This window comes from Solanum dulcamara, chromosome 1 (assembly GCF_947179165.1).
Source record: "Solanum dulcamara chromosome 1, daSolDulc1.2, whole genome shotgun sequence".
Classification (NCBI taxonomy): Eukaryota; Viridiplantae; Streptophyta; class Magnoliopsida; order Solanales; family Solanaceae; genus Solanum; species Solanum dulcamara.
In genome coordinates, this window is record NC_077237.1 from 10,754,577 (window position 1) to 10,770,612 (window position 16,036).

The following is a 16,036-nucleotide window of genomic DNA, read 5'->3' on the forward strand; positions in this document are numbered from 1 at the left end:
CATCAAACATAAAGTTAATCTCAAAATTATTAGTATATACTTATTCCAGGTACCAAACGACCCCCTAATCTCAACACAAACTTATGTGATATTTTTGCTTATAAATAAAAAAATGATAAAAGAAAATGTTTCTTTATACTATTTATATTATATTATACTATTTATACTATAAATAGGCGGAAAAAGGGGAAAATGAAGCGGCCATGAGAGTTGCAGCCGCTGTGGGCGTTACTTTTCTGAGTTCTTGAAATTGACGCCTACCATAGCAATGGAAATTCACTCATCTTCACTTGTACAAAAATTCAAACATGGGTTTAAGTCCCATTGGGTTACTGATCATGGGGTTCAAGTTTCACTTGCTGCTACTTTACTAAGTATTGCTGGTGGTTTAATATTTGCAATGAAAGATGGTGGAAAACTCAGAAACATCATGGTGACATCAGAAAAAAGTAGTTCAAAAAATCATTTGACAATACCTGGATTGCAAAATCTTGGTAACAATTGCTTCTTGAATGTTGTTTTACAGGTAAAGATAACATCTTTTCTTGATTTTTGTTGATAGTTTGTTTTTTTAAGATCAGATGTTAGAGCTTTAGCAAATTTAATGTCATTTTTTTTAATTCAGACTTTCTTGAATTCTGTAAATTGATTGGTGATTGGTCTCAATGTTTGATGATATGAGGTTTTTTTTGATGATTTTTTGTTTTTGGTATATGTTGATTTTTGGATTAGGCTTTGGCTAGCTGTAAGAGCTTTAGCAATTTTCTCGAGCAAGTTGTGGAGGAATGTGAGGGTTCATCAATGGAAGGAAGTGAAGACTTGCCAGTCATTGCTGCTTTGGCTTCGCTTGTTGAAGGTGAGCTTGAAATCTGTCATGGTAGAATTTGGTCGTATGAATAAATATTGGAAGGTTTATGTCCTGTGGAATCAGTCGAGGTGCTCGCAAGATGGCCTGGACACCATCCTTATTAAAAGAAAAATAATGGATAAATACCTGTTTAAGCTCTACTCTAATGCAAACGTGGATACTAAATGAAAATGAAGAAGAGCTTGTGTTGGTAGAACTGATAGCTAGGTAGAGTTTATGGAATAAAACATGAACTTTAAGATAATTTAATTGCAACAACAACAACATACCCATTGTAATCCCACTTGTAGGGTCTAGGTAGGTGGTGTGTACTCAACCTTACCCCTACCTTGTGAAGGTAGAGAAATTGTTTCAATAGACCCTCCACTCAAAAAAAACATTTAAAAAGATAAGTACGTAGATCAAATACAACAACAAAAAAGCCATGCCGAAAACAATGAAGAAGAGAATAGTCGCGATGACAAAATAATACGATCACCGAAGCAAAGGAAACAATATGTAAAATTGAAATTGAAGATTAAGATAGTAGGAGAGTAATAATAACAATACTGAAAAGGAAACTAGAGAATGTTCGACTTACTAACCTTCTACCCTAATCTTCGACCTCCATATCTTCCTATCTAGGTCATGTCTTCGGCAAGTTGCAACTGAGCCATGTCTTGTCTAATCACCTCTCTACAAGACTTCTTCGGCCTACCTTTACCTTTCCTTTTACCCATCATAGCCAATCTTTCACTCCTCTTCACTAGGGCATCCTGCATCTTCTCTTCATATGCCCTAATCATCTCAGTTCATCTCTTTCATATTGTCCACTACGGAGGTCACTCCTATCTCTTCTTGAATAGCTTCTTTCTAGATCTCTCATTGTATGCCCCCAAATCCATCTCAACATCCTCATTTCCATTACTCTCATCTTCTAGACATGCGAATTCTTGGCCAACCAACATTTTACCCCATTCAACATAGTTGGTCTAACCATCATTTTATTAAACTTACCTTTAAAACTTGGTGGCACATTATTATCACAAAAGATATTGGTAGCAAGCTTCCATTTCATCTACCCCGTTCCAGTACAATGTGTAACATCTTTGTCAATTTCCCTATTTTCTTAGATTATTGACTCAAATACTTGAAACTTCCTTACTTGGGGATGATTTGTGTTTCAATCCTTACTTTAACATCTGTCACAGTAGTTACGTCACTAAACTTGCACTCTAAGTATTCAGTATTATTCCTGCTCAACCTGAACCTTTAGACTCCAAGGTTTGTCTCCAAACCTCCTACCTATCGTTAACTCCACCGTGTGTCTCATCAATTAAAATTATGTCATCTGCAAATAACATATACCATGACACATCTCTCCTTGGATATGCCATGTCAGTTTATCCATTGCCAAGACAAATAGAAACGGGTTGAGCCATCCATTTTAGTGGATTATGGTATGATGAAGCACAACTGAATATGCACAAAATGGTTATACGTCGAAGGTATGGCAAGCATTACAAAGATGAGAATGAATGCTTGTGGAGTTGTGGTTATATGAGGACCAAAAAGCTGCAAATTGGAACATGTAAGCTTTACTGTTTATCTCATTCCAGCATTTTATGTTTGATTTTTGATCAGGAAAACAAGAGTTTGTGTCATTGAAATTGGTGTTAACTCTTAAGATAATCTTCTTATTCTGAAATAGTTATTATGATGAAGGGAGTTGTTGTCCTTAAGGGAATATAGGAGGTATCTATAGATAACTAGTTTTGGAGTTTGGACACATGCATTGTTAGAACTTTTAGAGAAGGATCGAGTCAAAAGACGATGAACAAAAAAATCTAAATCAATTGACTTCAACTTTCCTTTGCCTTTGTTTGAATTCCTAGATCAACCTATTTTGTATATAACTTCAGCTCGTTAAAGGGAAGCTGAAACTTTAGAGTTCAATAGAAGAGAGAACTCTGATTTCTTGCTTTTGGTTAAATACGACTTGCTGTTTGATTTCTCAAATCCCCGTTTAAATAGGGAGTCTTATTACAACAATAGGAAGTCTAATCCTTGTGAAATTAGCAAACATAAATCCTATTCTAGAATAATAATGATAGCGAAACCTAATCCGTATGAAGATAGGAAACATAAATCCTATTCTATAATAGTAAAAAAAGCTACTAAAAATATAATTAAATACTAATTTAATTGGCTTTCCTTGGGGCATACGTCTTGCCCACAAACGCATCCACAACATGCATACTTTACGTGTAGCAAAAATAATATTTTTACTTAAACTGTATGCATATTCTAAAGTATTTGAGTTTAAAACCCAAATTTATAGCATACAGAAAAGGACAAACAACACCATTTTTGGCTGTAAATAGTTATATAATTATATCATATATTTGTCTTTTCATTAAAAAAACTATAATCATGATACACTATAAAGGACGAATTAATTTGTGTCAATCCTAAAATCAATCTTTTAGAGAAACCAACCCCCTCCCTTCCATAGCTCACGAATCTTCGCTAGCGCCACCGATGGAGATGGTGATCTTCATTATTTGTGAAGTTTGAAGATGATGGGAGTTGAATCTGGCGATTGTTCTTATTCCAACATCCATCATCCATTAACTCTACATATTTCTTCATCTTAAATGTCATTTAGTTTTTGCAAACTTTTCTTCTAGGGAAAAATAGGAAAGGAAAAAGTTAAAAAAAACAAAAGGGAAAGATTTAAAAGAATATGCTAAGCCGAAAAACATCCTTGAGGAAAATGGAAACCATTTCTTGCCTTTATATAGTTGTTTCTTGATTAATGTTCTTTGGATTTCCCTTTTCACATATTTATTAATTGGATTAGCCTATATTTAATTAGTTAATGGGTCCTCAAATTTTACCGTTTCTTACTCTTGATAAATAATACAATTGCCTTAATTATGTTGGTAAGCCACTTTCTATATGTATTCTAAACTTCAACAACTAATTAAGACTTTCTATATGTATTCTTAACTTCAACAACTAATCATTGTATGTATTGTAAGAAACTAATAGCACTCTTGATAAATAATAATTGCCTTAATTATGTTGTTAAGCGTCTTTCTCTACAAATTTGTAACTTCAATAACTAATTAATGCATTAGAAACTGATGGTACTTTTTGTATTCCTAATTATATTCGAAAATATTGCTGAAAATATTTGTTTAATAGAAGGCCTTTTTTAGGTAAAGGATGAAATAGTCACTCAACTATTAATGGGTAATTTAGTAATTCAAGTTTAACATTAGGAGGTTCCCACTTTTAGAATAGCATAGAAAATAATAGATAATATATATTACAAACAATATTAATTTATTATTTTAGTTTTTATTTGCTATTAATTATCTTGAATTAATATTCGTATTTAGCCAAAATGTTATGATAAACATACATTGAATGATTTTAGCCCTACTTTAATGTCAGACTACTATCTAATTTTAGTAATTTTTCACCTTCTCCACCCTTCAGATATGTAAGTTTTGTTTCCACAATTCACAAATATGGTCATTGATCATTTGGCAAGATAAATGCACAAAAAATTAAGTTGGCTATTAATTTGGAATCCTATTAAATCTAAATAATGGCTACAATGTCAGTTATTTTAACAAAAGACTATGTAAACAATACTGATTCCTAAACGTTGCACTTATCCAAAAGTCTTTAGATTGGAAGTAAATTTGCTATTGACATTTGATTCCATGTTAAAGATACATTAACTTTAATTTTACCTAATTTTATTTATTTCTAAATAATTTTCCGTGTTTGAACATTAAAGCCAAGGGAATAATGCATGCTGAATGGGTAAAAGCGTCCAACATTCCAAGGGTATTAATGTCCATCAACAATTTAAGGTTATTTTGTTGCTTTCCACGTTTAGTATAATACGATGATGATATGATATGATTTATCTCAATTTGTTAGTTCTCTGAGATTCAGGAGAGGAATTTGAAAGCTTTTATCTTTTGGTTGTAATACTTAATCTGCATTTGCTTTGCTATATAAGTTGGAACCACCGAACCAGTGATTCAAAAGCGCGCTTAAGCCCTGAAGCGACGCTTAAAACATGTTGAGCGCTTCACCTTGCTTAATGTGCTCTTAAGTGTCGTCATCAAGGCTCTAAGAAAAACGTTTCCTTGGGAATGAGCGGTTTTTGAAGAGGCGACACTAAACAATTGATATTTTACATTATCGTAGAAAATTCAATTTTCTTATCCATATATTTGTTATTCATGCTTATAATTATTAGTTTCGAACCAAACATGTATGCTTGTCTTTTTCTCCATTTGTGCCTTTTTTAATATGTCTACGTTTTATTTTCGCTTTGCGCTTAAAGTCCCAATGGACCTTAGAGCTTTTTTGTGCTTTTCGCTTTTGATAACACTGGTTGGAACCAATTGTTCTTATGTGTAAGTCAATTTTTAGCAAAAGCCGCCTTGAGGTTTTGGGTAAGGTAGTTAGGCATAGACCCCTACATGGTATATTGATTTAAAAAGTATTAGAGATACATGCTCACTCTTACCCATGGAAGAGTGATGTTAGTCCTAATCAAAGAACTATGTTTTCTTCAAGAAATAAACGTGAAGTGGAGGACTATTCCTTATTACAAGTAATGTCTAAATACTCAACGAGAAGATTGGTGTGATGTTCTGCAGATTTATGTACTGCGCGACATGGAAGAGCTGTTCTAAGTCCAAGGAGATTGATGCATGCCATGACTAGTCACATTCCTAATTTCAATCTAACTAGCCAGCAGGTATTCTTTTCTTCACAGTGTGCGGACAATCGTCACTGGTACTAGTGTTTTAACTTCCATAATTCCCAAGTGTAGGATGCAGAGGAAGCACTCTCCCATCTTTTATCTTCTTTAAGAGCCGAACTGTCAGAATCTTATGTTCGTGATCCCAGCTCTTTGGCGGATGTAATTACACTTCCTAATTGTAGGATTGTTACACAAAGGATGAAAGGAGAAAGTGAACAGGAGAGATGGAGGCAAAGTTTTCTTGGGCCTTTTGATGGGATTCTTGGTAGCTTTTTAACCTGCCAAAGTTGTTCGTTTCAGGTTGAATGGTACTTGAAAGAACATTTACAATCATACGAATTAATTATTGACTGTTGTATCTTTTTGCACATCATAGAACTTGTTTGCTACATTTACAAGGAAAATTCTATAGTTGCTTTGCTGTGCTAGCTTAGGCACGTGTGCAATCTGTGCTATTGGTTTCAAGTTGCTGTAAAAATGAATAAACTATTAACTAATGGATAATTTCTTAAAACAATTAACTAATTGTTATCTATTGTACATTGAAGTGAGAAGTCCTTTTTTACTCCCTCTGTTTCAATTTGTTTGTCTTACTTTCCTTTTTAGTCAGTTTCAAAAATAATGTCTCTTTCCTCTTTTGGCAACTCTTTAATTTCAACTTACCACACGACATGTTTAAGACCACAAGATTGAAGGACATTTTGGTACATTCTACGTATCTTTAGTTTAAGACCACAGCATTGAAAAGTCTTTTTTACTTTCTTGAACTCCGTGCTGAGTCAAAACCCGACAAACAAATTGAAACAAAGGGAGTACATGTTATACCATCTTATTAGGTCTTTTTGATGATTTTGTCTCTAGTTTTGCTGGCTTTGATCTTTAACTTTCTTGGAGGATATGATCATGCAAGTTCTCTTATATTCTTATCAACATGTCTCTTCACTAGTTTTTAGTCCTCGCATGCATAATATATGGCAAATCTCTATCATTTAGATCATTATTTTGCTTGTGGGGCTGTATGAGTTCAAGTTTGGACCTTTTACTTTGTAAAGTAAGCAGTAAATAGGTGATATTTTGTATTCATGTAATATGCTCTCTTCAGTTTTGGGTTCGCGCTCTATCTTCTGGATCTTCATTCATAGTTGAATTATTCATATTGTGTTGTTTTTCTTCAGATCTCTCTGGATTTTCAGTTGTTTCATAGCTTGCATCTTGTGCCAGTGTCAAGCAGCAGTGGGGTTATTGTACGTTTAAAACTCAATTGTCATATGTTATTTCCCTAATTTGATTCCATATTCACGATGATGTATACTGGAAACATGATGTTAGATGCCTGGGTGTTCCGTGGAGCATTGTCTGAAGCAGTTCTTTGTTGCCGAACAACTTGAAAACTATAAATGCAGCCACTGTTGGCATACTGCTGCCGTAATGTATATCTCTGCCATGGATGAAAATGAGGTAATCTCTGTTTACAAATCGTAGTTTAGCATACTACCTTAACCTTGAAGCTTGTTGCTGTAGTCTATAGGTTCAGAGAGCTTATATGGTTTAGGCAAAATTTATGTGTCATCATGTCAATATTTCTCGATTTGGCAGCAATTTGGTCAATGGTCACCTCCGTTTTTCTGTTTTTAACATATTTATGGCCATCCTAGTATCTGTATAATTAGAAGCAATTTGTTATCAGGCTATTGTTGAAAAACTTAAGCTGTGCAACGAGGAAGATTCATGTGATTGCAAACAGCTAGCGTGCCTTGCAAGATTTCCATGGTCAAATAGCTTCTCACGCACTTTCAAGCAACTCAGTATTGGCCGGAGTCCTAAGGTATGATTATTAGTATCATTTTCTTCAAGAATTAAAGGTGCTAGAATCAGGTTCTTCTTAATTAAAAGGATTAACCATATAGCTGCCTACAAAATTTAAAAAATGAGGAAAATAATGGGCGGGGAAGGAGTAACATTTCTACATGCTTACATGCCACTTGGTGCAATTAGAATTCAATTTCAACACTTGGTGCTTCAGCGCTCTGTGATTTAATGGTTTTGTCATGTGTTTTATTTGTTGACTTTTTTGCATGTGCTTACAGTTGTGCCACCTTGCAGGTTCTATGTCTTCATTTACAACGCGCTTCTATAAATGTATTTGGAGAACAGGACAAACTTCAGGTACTGATATTTTTGCAACCAGGTTGTGTTCTTTACATAATTAAGTAGATTTTATTAGATAAGAACGCTGCCAGATGAAGTAAATTTCACCTTTAATTAAAAAATACCCCGGATGAGGTTCTGGTAGACACTAGAAAACATAATGCACTTGACCATAGAAGCAATAGGAAGCCTATCTTCAAAGTACGATTTCATTCACTGTTTTTTATTTTCCATTCACCTATTTCCCATCATTGCTGATTCTCCACTTCAACCATTTTAATTCCTGTTCCTGTTAATTACTTCCCCTCCTTTTTTCGGTTCAATTGTTTGCCATCTATTTTTAGTTGCGTCACTGATTCCTCTGCCCTTCCTTGTCAGATCCCCACGAGATGCCTATGAACTTTCCAAGTCCTTAAATTTCTATCTTCCATATCTGAGCTAGCTGCTTTCAGTGTTTCCAGTGTATAATTGGAATCATCAGAATCCTCATCTGTGGAGTTGCCACCATATTTCCTAGAATATCTCTCTCCAAAATCAATTTGTATTCAGTCTTGGTTAATGCATCACATGTCTCCATAACTATCCATCTCCGTTGTTCTATTTTGTGAGTTTCATTCCTTCTTTTCCCATTATAGCTGCTTTCTGTGTTTCCAGTGTATAATTGGAATCCTCATCTGTGGAGTAGTCTCCATATTTCCTAGAACATCTCTCTCCAAAATCAATTTGTATTCAGTCTTGCTTAATGCATCACATGTCTCCATAACTATCCATCTCCGTCGTTCTATTTTGTGAGTTTCATTCCTTCTTTTCCCATTATAGCTGCTTTCTGTGTTTCCAGTGTATAATTGGAATCATCAGAATCCTCATCTGTGGAGTAGTCTCCATATTTCTTATAACATCTCTCTCTAAAATCAATTTGTATTCAGTCTTGGTTAATGAATCACATGTCTCCATAACTATCCATCTCCGTCGTTCTACTTAGTGAGTTTCATTCCTTCTTTTCCCATTATAGCTAATGTCTTTGGCAAGAAGGCAAGACTTTGTTGTGGCCGACTCCGTTCTACCAAGACTAGAAGAGAAAGCTTATTTGATTTTATCATATAGCATATACTTGGATTGATTTGCAGCTTGCATGCATCATGTACTTTGCCTTTTATTTTGATCATCTCTTAGTCCTGATTCATTTCTGCCACTTTCAGTGCCATCCGTGATTGATCTTATTGTTTTTTGTTCTAATTCATGTCCAATGCCTCATCTCCACTCTTTTTAGACTGATTTGAACCTTTAGTTAGAACTCTGGTCCTTTCTTCCATGTCATTTTATAGCCTGTTTGGTCAAGCTTTCAAAATCTGCTTATGTTGGAAAGTGTCTTTTTTGGGAAGTGCTTTTCAAAAAAAAACTTTTGGAGAGTAGCAGTTTGTGTTTGTCAAATCAATCTTAAAGGCACTTTGCCAATATTTTGTAGTAATTTGTGCTTGGCTAAGGTTCCAAAAATGCTTATGGGGAGAAGCTACGTTTTTTAGCTAATGGAATATAACTTCTACTACTACTCAAAACCACTTATTTTCCCCCTAAAAGCTTGGCCAAGCACCTTAATTTGCTAAAATAAGAAACAACATCAAATACCCAGTGTGACCCCATAAACGGAGTCTGGGGAGGGTGGGGTGTGCGCAGACCTTACCTCTACCTTGGGTAAGGTAGAGAGGTTATTTCTGATAAAACCAATTTGCTAAACTAAGCACTTTTTGAAGAAAAAAGAAAAAGAATTTTGGCTACTGAGAATCTTGCCCAAACAGACTAATAGTGTCATGGCCAATTTTGTTTTATCTAGGCATCAGCTTGTAAAAATCTCAAACTTATTGATAGTTGGTTCAGTAATGGACCTTGAGATTGGTGGACATGTCATGTAATGTTATAAATCCATTTTGGTTGAGGTGGATTATGTTTATTATGAATTTTTTTTCATTGAGTGCTCGCTGTTAGTAAAATCATCCACATGCCTTCCCCATGCAAGTATTCGTCTGTATCAGCTGCTTGAATCACCAAAGCGGTGTGTACTAGTACCCAATGTTCCTCAAGCATTCAGATACCTTTCCTATTTCTTTGCAATATGCCTCTCACAAAGGACTATCTTCTTTTTGGTACAGAGAACAGCGGTCCTCTTTGAAAACAGGCCACCTTTAACTTACAGGTCTCACGGTCTCTCTGATCAAGAATCTATGAAGTTACCATTTTCCTAGCTGACTATATTCGCCTGTCCATTTGCGTTCACTATGTCATGTTATTTACTCTTTTTCTTTTTCTTGTGTTTCAAGTTGAGCTCACTGCTCATCAAAAAAAGGGTTGAGCTCACCCCTGCATACATTAACATTAACATTTAACACTACCCTTAGCTATGTTTTTCAGATTTGCAATTTATCTAAGAGAATGACTCTATATACATTTTCTAAAGAATTTTCTTGTGTAAGAGATGTTTCTAATGAGAAACTGTAGTTACCTATCAAAAAAAAGTATGTTAATACTAGATTTTCTTTTTATAACTGAGAAATCACCAAGGGTCAATGGCGCATGATTCACATTTGGTGGATAATTGGTCTGCCCCTAACCCTTTTCCACTTAAATACTAGACTTCGGCAGGATTTGAACCTTGACGCACGCCTAACCCATCCATCTCACACTGCACTCTTACCACTAAACCATAGTCCTGGGGGCATATTTTCTGTATCCTATTTCACAATTTATTTTAAATTGAATCGTCCACTAGATAGTGAGGACACCCTTCTACTTTTGCCTGTCCCAAGATTATGTGATTCTTTGTAGTAGATTATTGAGCATTTATCAAACTATCAGACAGAAAATCCAAGACAAGAACCAACTTCTTGTTCACAATTTTGCCTAATCAAATTCTTTTGTTTGAATGCAAAATCAACATATTAATGGAATAGGACCAACGTCAGACTATCAGAACTACAACTTTTGGCTGCTACATTTTGACTGTAGTCTTGGACCTACATGACTTCAATTACTACGTAATTTTCGTCTGAACCTAATGGACAACCTAATATGGATGAGTTGTTTGATATTCAAATCTTATTCTATGCTTTAGTGCATTCTGCTGCGCTGTAAACCCTCAATGTTTGAATTTTGTGTTCAGGGCCATATTTCATTTCCATTGATTTTGGACTTGGCTCCCTTCGTGAAGAATGGAGTGGGAACAAAGAGTTGGGAAGAGAATCTGCACATCGGGCAAATAAAGCATCAGCAGCAGCCTTTCCCTTTGTTCAATAACTTAAATCTGCAAGATAATAAGGAGATGTTGACTTGCATCACCAGAAGTGAAAGAAAAATTTCTACAGAAGTAGAAGATACAGCTGCTTTGTGTGTCTCAGATAATTATGATGTTAAAGCACCAAAGTCAAAATCAAGTTTGTTTGAGGCTGGAGGCTACAAGGAGGTCAGCTTAAATCAGCTGCCTCCACATTCTGGCAATCAGGTTGGTTTCTCTAGGTAGATAATCTTAATGATTGGGCAACATGGTATTTACTCGTATTTGAACTTTCTCACATAACATATCATATGTATAATGATTTTATCCATTCCATGACTGGAGATTTTCACCTACTCTCGAAGTGAACATAAGTTGTGTAGCAGGATTTTACTGCTGAAGGAAAACTTACAAGTAGTCCTATTCCTGAGTAAAGTACTCATATATCTCTTCCTAGCCATCCAGAAAAACCCAGATCAGGCCCTGAGGCGTCTCTTACTTACATGCTGGTTGCTTATTGTTTCTTGTGATAGTCTGAGGAATACAAACAACAACAACGATGCCTCATTCCGAGCAAGTTGGGATCCGCTATTTGAATCCTAACCGTCCATGTCCACTTCATTTAAGCCTTGTGTAGTTTGAGGAACGAATAGAGAATCTACGAAGGGAGGGAGGGATATGAAAAACAGTTCAAGGGTACAGCCGTACAGGGGTCCCTCTTGTCATGGTATTTTTTGTAACTTCAGGTTTGAAGCCATAAGTTCTCTTGAAATTAAGCAATGCTGTGAAAGACTGGTCAAACTGCAGGGCCAGACCTTTCAATGTGCTGTTGTAGAAAGATTAGGGAAATATATATAGTACTAGTTAGTGTTTGTTGCACGACGTTGTTACTCTTAAAATGTCTTTTCATCTGTGGCATATGTGCATTCATGATATGCACGCCAAAGCGACTTAAATCGTTCATGCATTTACGTACAATATATTACTGTAGTTTCCATGTTTGTTAAAATGGCAGATGCGTGAGTATCAAGTTCTAGTTACTGTCTGGATTCGGGATCTTATAGGTCTGTAGACTGGCAGCTGATTCTGCTTTAGCTACTCTTAGATGATAGAAATTCTTTATATTGTTCATCTAGAAAAGTTGGGGCACATAAAGGGAAACTTTAATGTAGGTGTAAGTACTGCAAGTGAAAAAAGGATTTTCAGTTGGCTCGTTAGACATCAGCATTTCTACCTTGTAGCCAGCCAAGTCATTCTCCCTAATAATCTATTTGATTAGATGTGCTCGTTGGAACCCCTGAACTTTTATTTTCCATCATTGTGACTTCTTTTTGCAATCAAAGATCAGTGTCAATATTTGATAGCAGGCGGTTTATTCAAGTCTGTATTTGTTAAATTTAACCATTGGACAAAATCATTAAGGTGAAGTTTGTGAAAATGGAAATTATAAGTTGTAATGGACATGTGCTACATGGTTTGGACTAGCGTGCTTATGCAATGATTCTACAGATGTCGTAAGTTAGAGTAGAGACCATCCTTTTTATTCAACAAAATTGTTGTGAATCTTGCTCACAATTAGGCATATAAAGCTTTTGTGAAGGAAACCAGTAGAAGATAATTGATCACTTATTTCACTGTGTTTAATTACAGTATTAACTTCTTAGGAACAGATGGACACTAATATAGTCGCAGGGAAGATTTTCCATGTTATGTCCTATTGTCTTCCGTCTTCTTTTTGTTCTCATCCATTCTGTTGGTTCCTTTCCTTGATTGAACGAACATAGTCACATTCTAAGGATCAGACAGAATACCGTGTTGCCTGCTCATAGTACAAACCTCGTGGGAACAGATGGAGACTAATCTTAGAGCATGGAGGACAATGCTGCATTTATTCGTGTAATTTGAACTTCACATGATGTTGTTCCTCTATCCTTTTTTGCATTGCAGGGTGGAGGTTCCCGGATAACACCTTCCAAAAGTCACAAGTACCGACTAGCCTCTGTGGTGCAACACTTTGGAATAGTTGGTAGCGGGCATTACACCGTTTACAGACGAGTGACAGCCAAAATAAGTGAAGACAATCCTGCAGGACTACTGGGATCTGCTGTTGATAAGTGGTTTTGCATCTCAGACACCGACGTGTATAGTGTTTCCGAGAGAGATGTTCTAGATGCTGAAGCAACCTTACTTTTCTATGAAAAAGTTTCTGATTGCTAAACTTTTGTTGTGTTATAGCTGTTTGTAGTAGCTTGAATTGAATAATTTGTGGTAGCAACTCACAAGCTGTGAGTCTTTTGTTAAGGGCATTTTGTGTTTTGCCTGGAGAACTGGCTCTGGCAGACCAATTGAGTATAATCAAATTTCAGTATACTTTATTTTGTTTTCTTTAGAGGTCGTTTCGCAGTATTAGAAAATTATAGTAATTTGTTTGGAATACTTTTTCAATCTATGTATAACTAATACATGGGAAATCATGCATGGTATTAGCAATTTAAGGAGTTTTAATGCATGTATTAGCATGGTTAAAATTGCCTCTAAACTTTTTTCACATCCTTTCCACCATATTTGTGGGAAATATTTTTTAAACAATTTTTTTTTTGAAAATTATGCAAGCATGCGCATTATTTCTAATACACTAAATCAAACACTGCATAAGAAATAATTTCAACATTACTAGTTAATACGCCATATTAATTTCCAGTCACTAACATTGACATAAAAAAGTATGGAATAGATAAATAACACATAATCGAGAGCTAAGTGGATTCTCAGACATATATGAAATGGAATAAAGATGGACCAAGCTACTTGTGAATGCAACCACAATTAATATCACTACGGTCAGGCTATCAAACACGTGGTCAAAAGTGAATTACGAGTCAGACCAATCTGCGAATCAAACAAACTCCCATTACATGCAATGATGTGATGATAAACCTTTCATTCTAATAAGGGATAATACATAAGTACCCCCTCAACTATAATTGAAATCACTAGGACACACTTTAACTATATATGGGTCATATTACTCCCTTGAATTATTTTAAAGTGTAATAAACACACCCTTCAGGGCTGAGGTGACACAGAGAGCGTGTCCACTTTCTTTGAGGCATGTGAGAGACGAAAATGAAGTATTAAAATTTGATTAATTAGGACACATGTTCATTTTCAATTGGACATTTTCATTATTAATTAATACACATAAGTGGTTAACATTAAAACTTAAGTTGATATCTTTTTAATAAAAAATTCTTTTTTTAATTATGAAATAGAGTCCAATTTTATCATTTTTAGAAATATAAATATTTTTTTCATAACATACTTAAATTGCCGGTGATCTTTTTTCAGATATTTCATCAATTTGTATAATATCGGAAGAATTTTTCTTTTTCTTTTTATTTTTTACTCAAACACTTAACATGAAATTCGAAAAAAATTTGCATATTAGAGATTTAGTTTAGGCAATATATAGTGTGCACATTTAAATTAAATTCCCGTTTTGAAAAAAAGTAATTTTTAATTATCCTCTCATTCATCAATTATCTACGTCATATCCCAACCTATCCCCACCACCACCCCTAGCCCCACCCTCACCCCCGTTTCAAATCTTCGTTGATATAGAACCCCCACCCTCACCTCCAACCCACTCCAGTTCCGGTCTGATTCTCTAATATAGTGACACCTCGCCTCCTTCTCTTTTTTTTTTCCACTTCAATTGGTCAGTTACTTCATCTTGTCCAAATAATTTTTGAATGAGAATAATTGTGTTTCATAACCTAAATTCGATCAACAAAAGGACCCCAATGTTCAATTTTTCTCAAATTGGAATTTCAATTTTGAGGTAACTTCTTCGATGGAGATTTTAGATCAAATTTTATGAGATTTATTTTTTACTTTTTTTGTTAGGTCACATATTTTAGTTGGATACAAGAGATCCAACTTTCTAAATTCAAATTAAATAGTTTGAATTTTTTACCATTGGAGTGATATTTTGTGGTAGATTTGGATGTGATAAAATATAGAATTTCGGTAGTGGTGAAGGAATGAATTTGGAGGTGGGTTACAATTTTCATGGTGGTTATTATAAGTTTTAATGGTAGAAATAGTGGGTTTAGTGGTTATGGTGGGTGTAGTGATAGTAATGGAGGAGGAGGAATTAAATGACATGATTTTTTCATGAATTTTTTAATTTATCTTTAGATCTGACGATTTAGTGATGGGGCGCTGACGTAAGAATGATGTGGAGGCGAGTATAAAACACCTCCCTTCATGTGAGTGATTATATAGGTTTAGGGGGTGTGTATTACACTTTAAAATAATTTAGAAAAGTAATAAGACTCATATATAATTAAAGTATATCCTAATGATTTCGATTATAGTTAAGGGGTACTTGACCCCTTAAATATTACATGATGCATAAGTTGAAGATTGAAGGAAAATCTGTGAAGACAAGCAAATAAAAGAAGGCACAAGATCGAAGAATGAGAAACCAAAAAGTACTCACTCAACAATCAATTAATTAATCAAAGCTAATACATAAATAATTTTGATTATTCATGCATTGGATCCGAAAACAAAAAATATTGCATCTTAACTCGAATTTCACTTATGCCTAGTACAGAATAAACAGAATGAAATTAATTATAAAAGATGACAAAGAAAAGGATTGAAGAATAAAACTTACTTTTATATAGGATCGCTTTTTTTTTTTAATCGTGAATATCGTACCGATAAAAAGAATATTAAGCGACATTTGGTTACTGATTAAAATTATGCAAATATTAGTTATATAGGGTTTAGTTATGCAGAGTTCAGTTATATAAGTATTAATTATGTAGGATAACAAAAAATGCAACCAAACACTATATAAAATTAATGCATGAATAATTTTTATACAATATTTGGAAACCTACCAACCAAACATTGTGTAAAATTAATACATGAATAACCAAAGTTATTTATATATTACCTTGACCTT

The 16,036-nt window shown here is 34.6% G+C and overlaps 1 protein-coding gene across 2 annotated transcripts; it reads left to right on the plus strand.

Annotated features, from left to right (window-relative positions):
* The first annotated feature begins 192 nt into the window (after positions 1-192).
* LOC129901636 (ubiquitin carboxyl-terminal hydrolase 27) lies at positions 193-13,558 on the plus strand. 2 transcript variants are annotated; one of them, XM_055976887.1, is made up of 10 exons: positions 193-526; positions 733-856; positions 5,539-5,639; positions 5,715-5,945; positions 6,821-6,889; positions 6,975-7,103; positions 7,333-7,470; positions 7,749-7,811; positions 10,948-11,286; positions 13,006-13,558. In XM_055976887.1, exons 1-10 carry the CDS (start codon positions 269-271, stop codon positions 13,273-13,275), a joined length of 1,722 nt encoding a protein of 573 aa, XP_055832862.1. In that variant the 5' UTR covers positions 193-268; the 3' UTR covers positions 13,276-13,558. The 2 variants fall into 2 exon arrangements, with proteins under 2 accessions (XP_055832862.1, XP_055832869.1); XM_055976894.1 differs by lacking the exon at positions 193-526 and adding an exon at positions 2,250-2,438 and having other exon boundaries at positions 780-856.
* Positions 13,559-16,036: the final 2,478 nt, after the last annotated feature.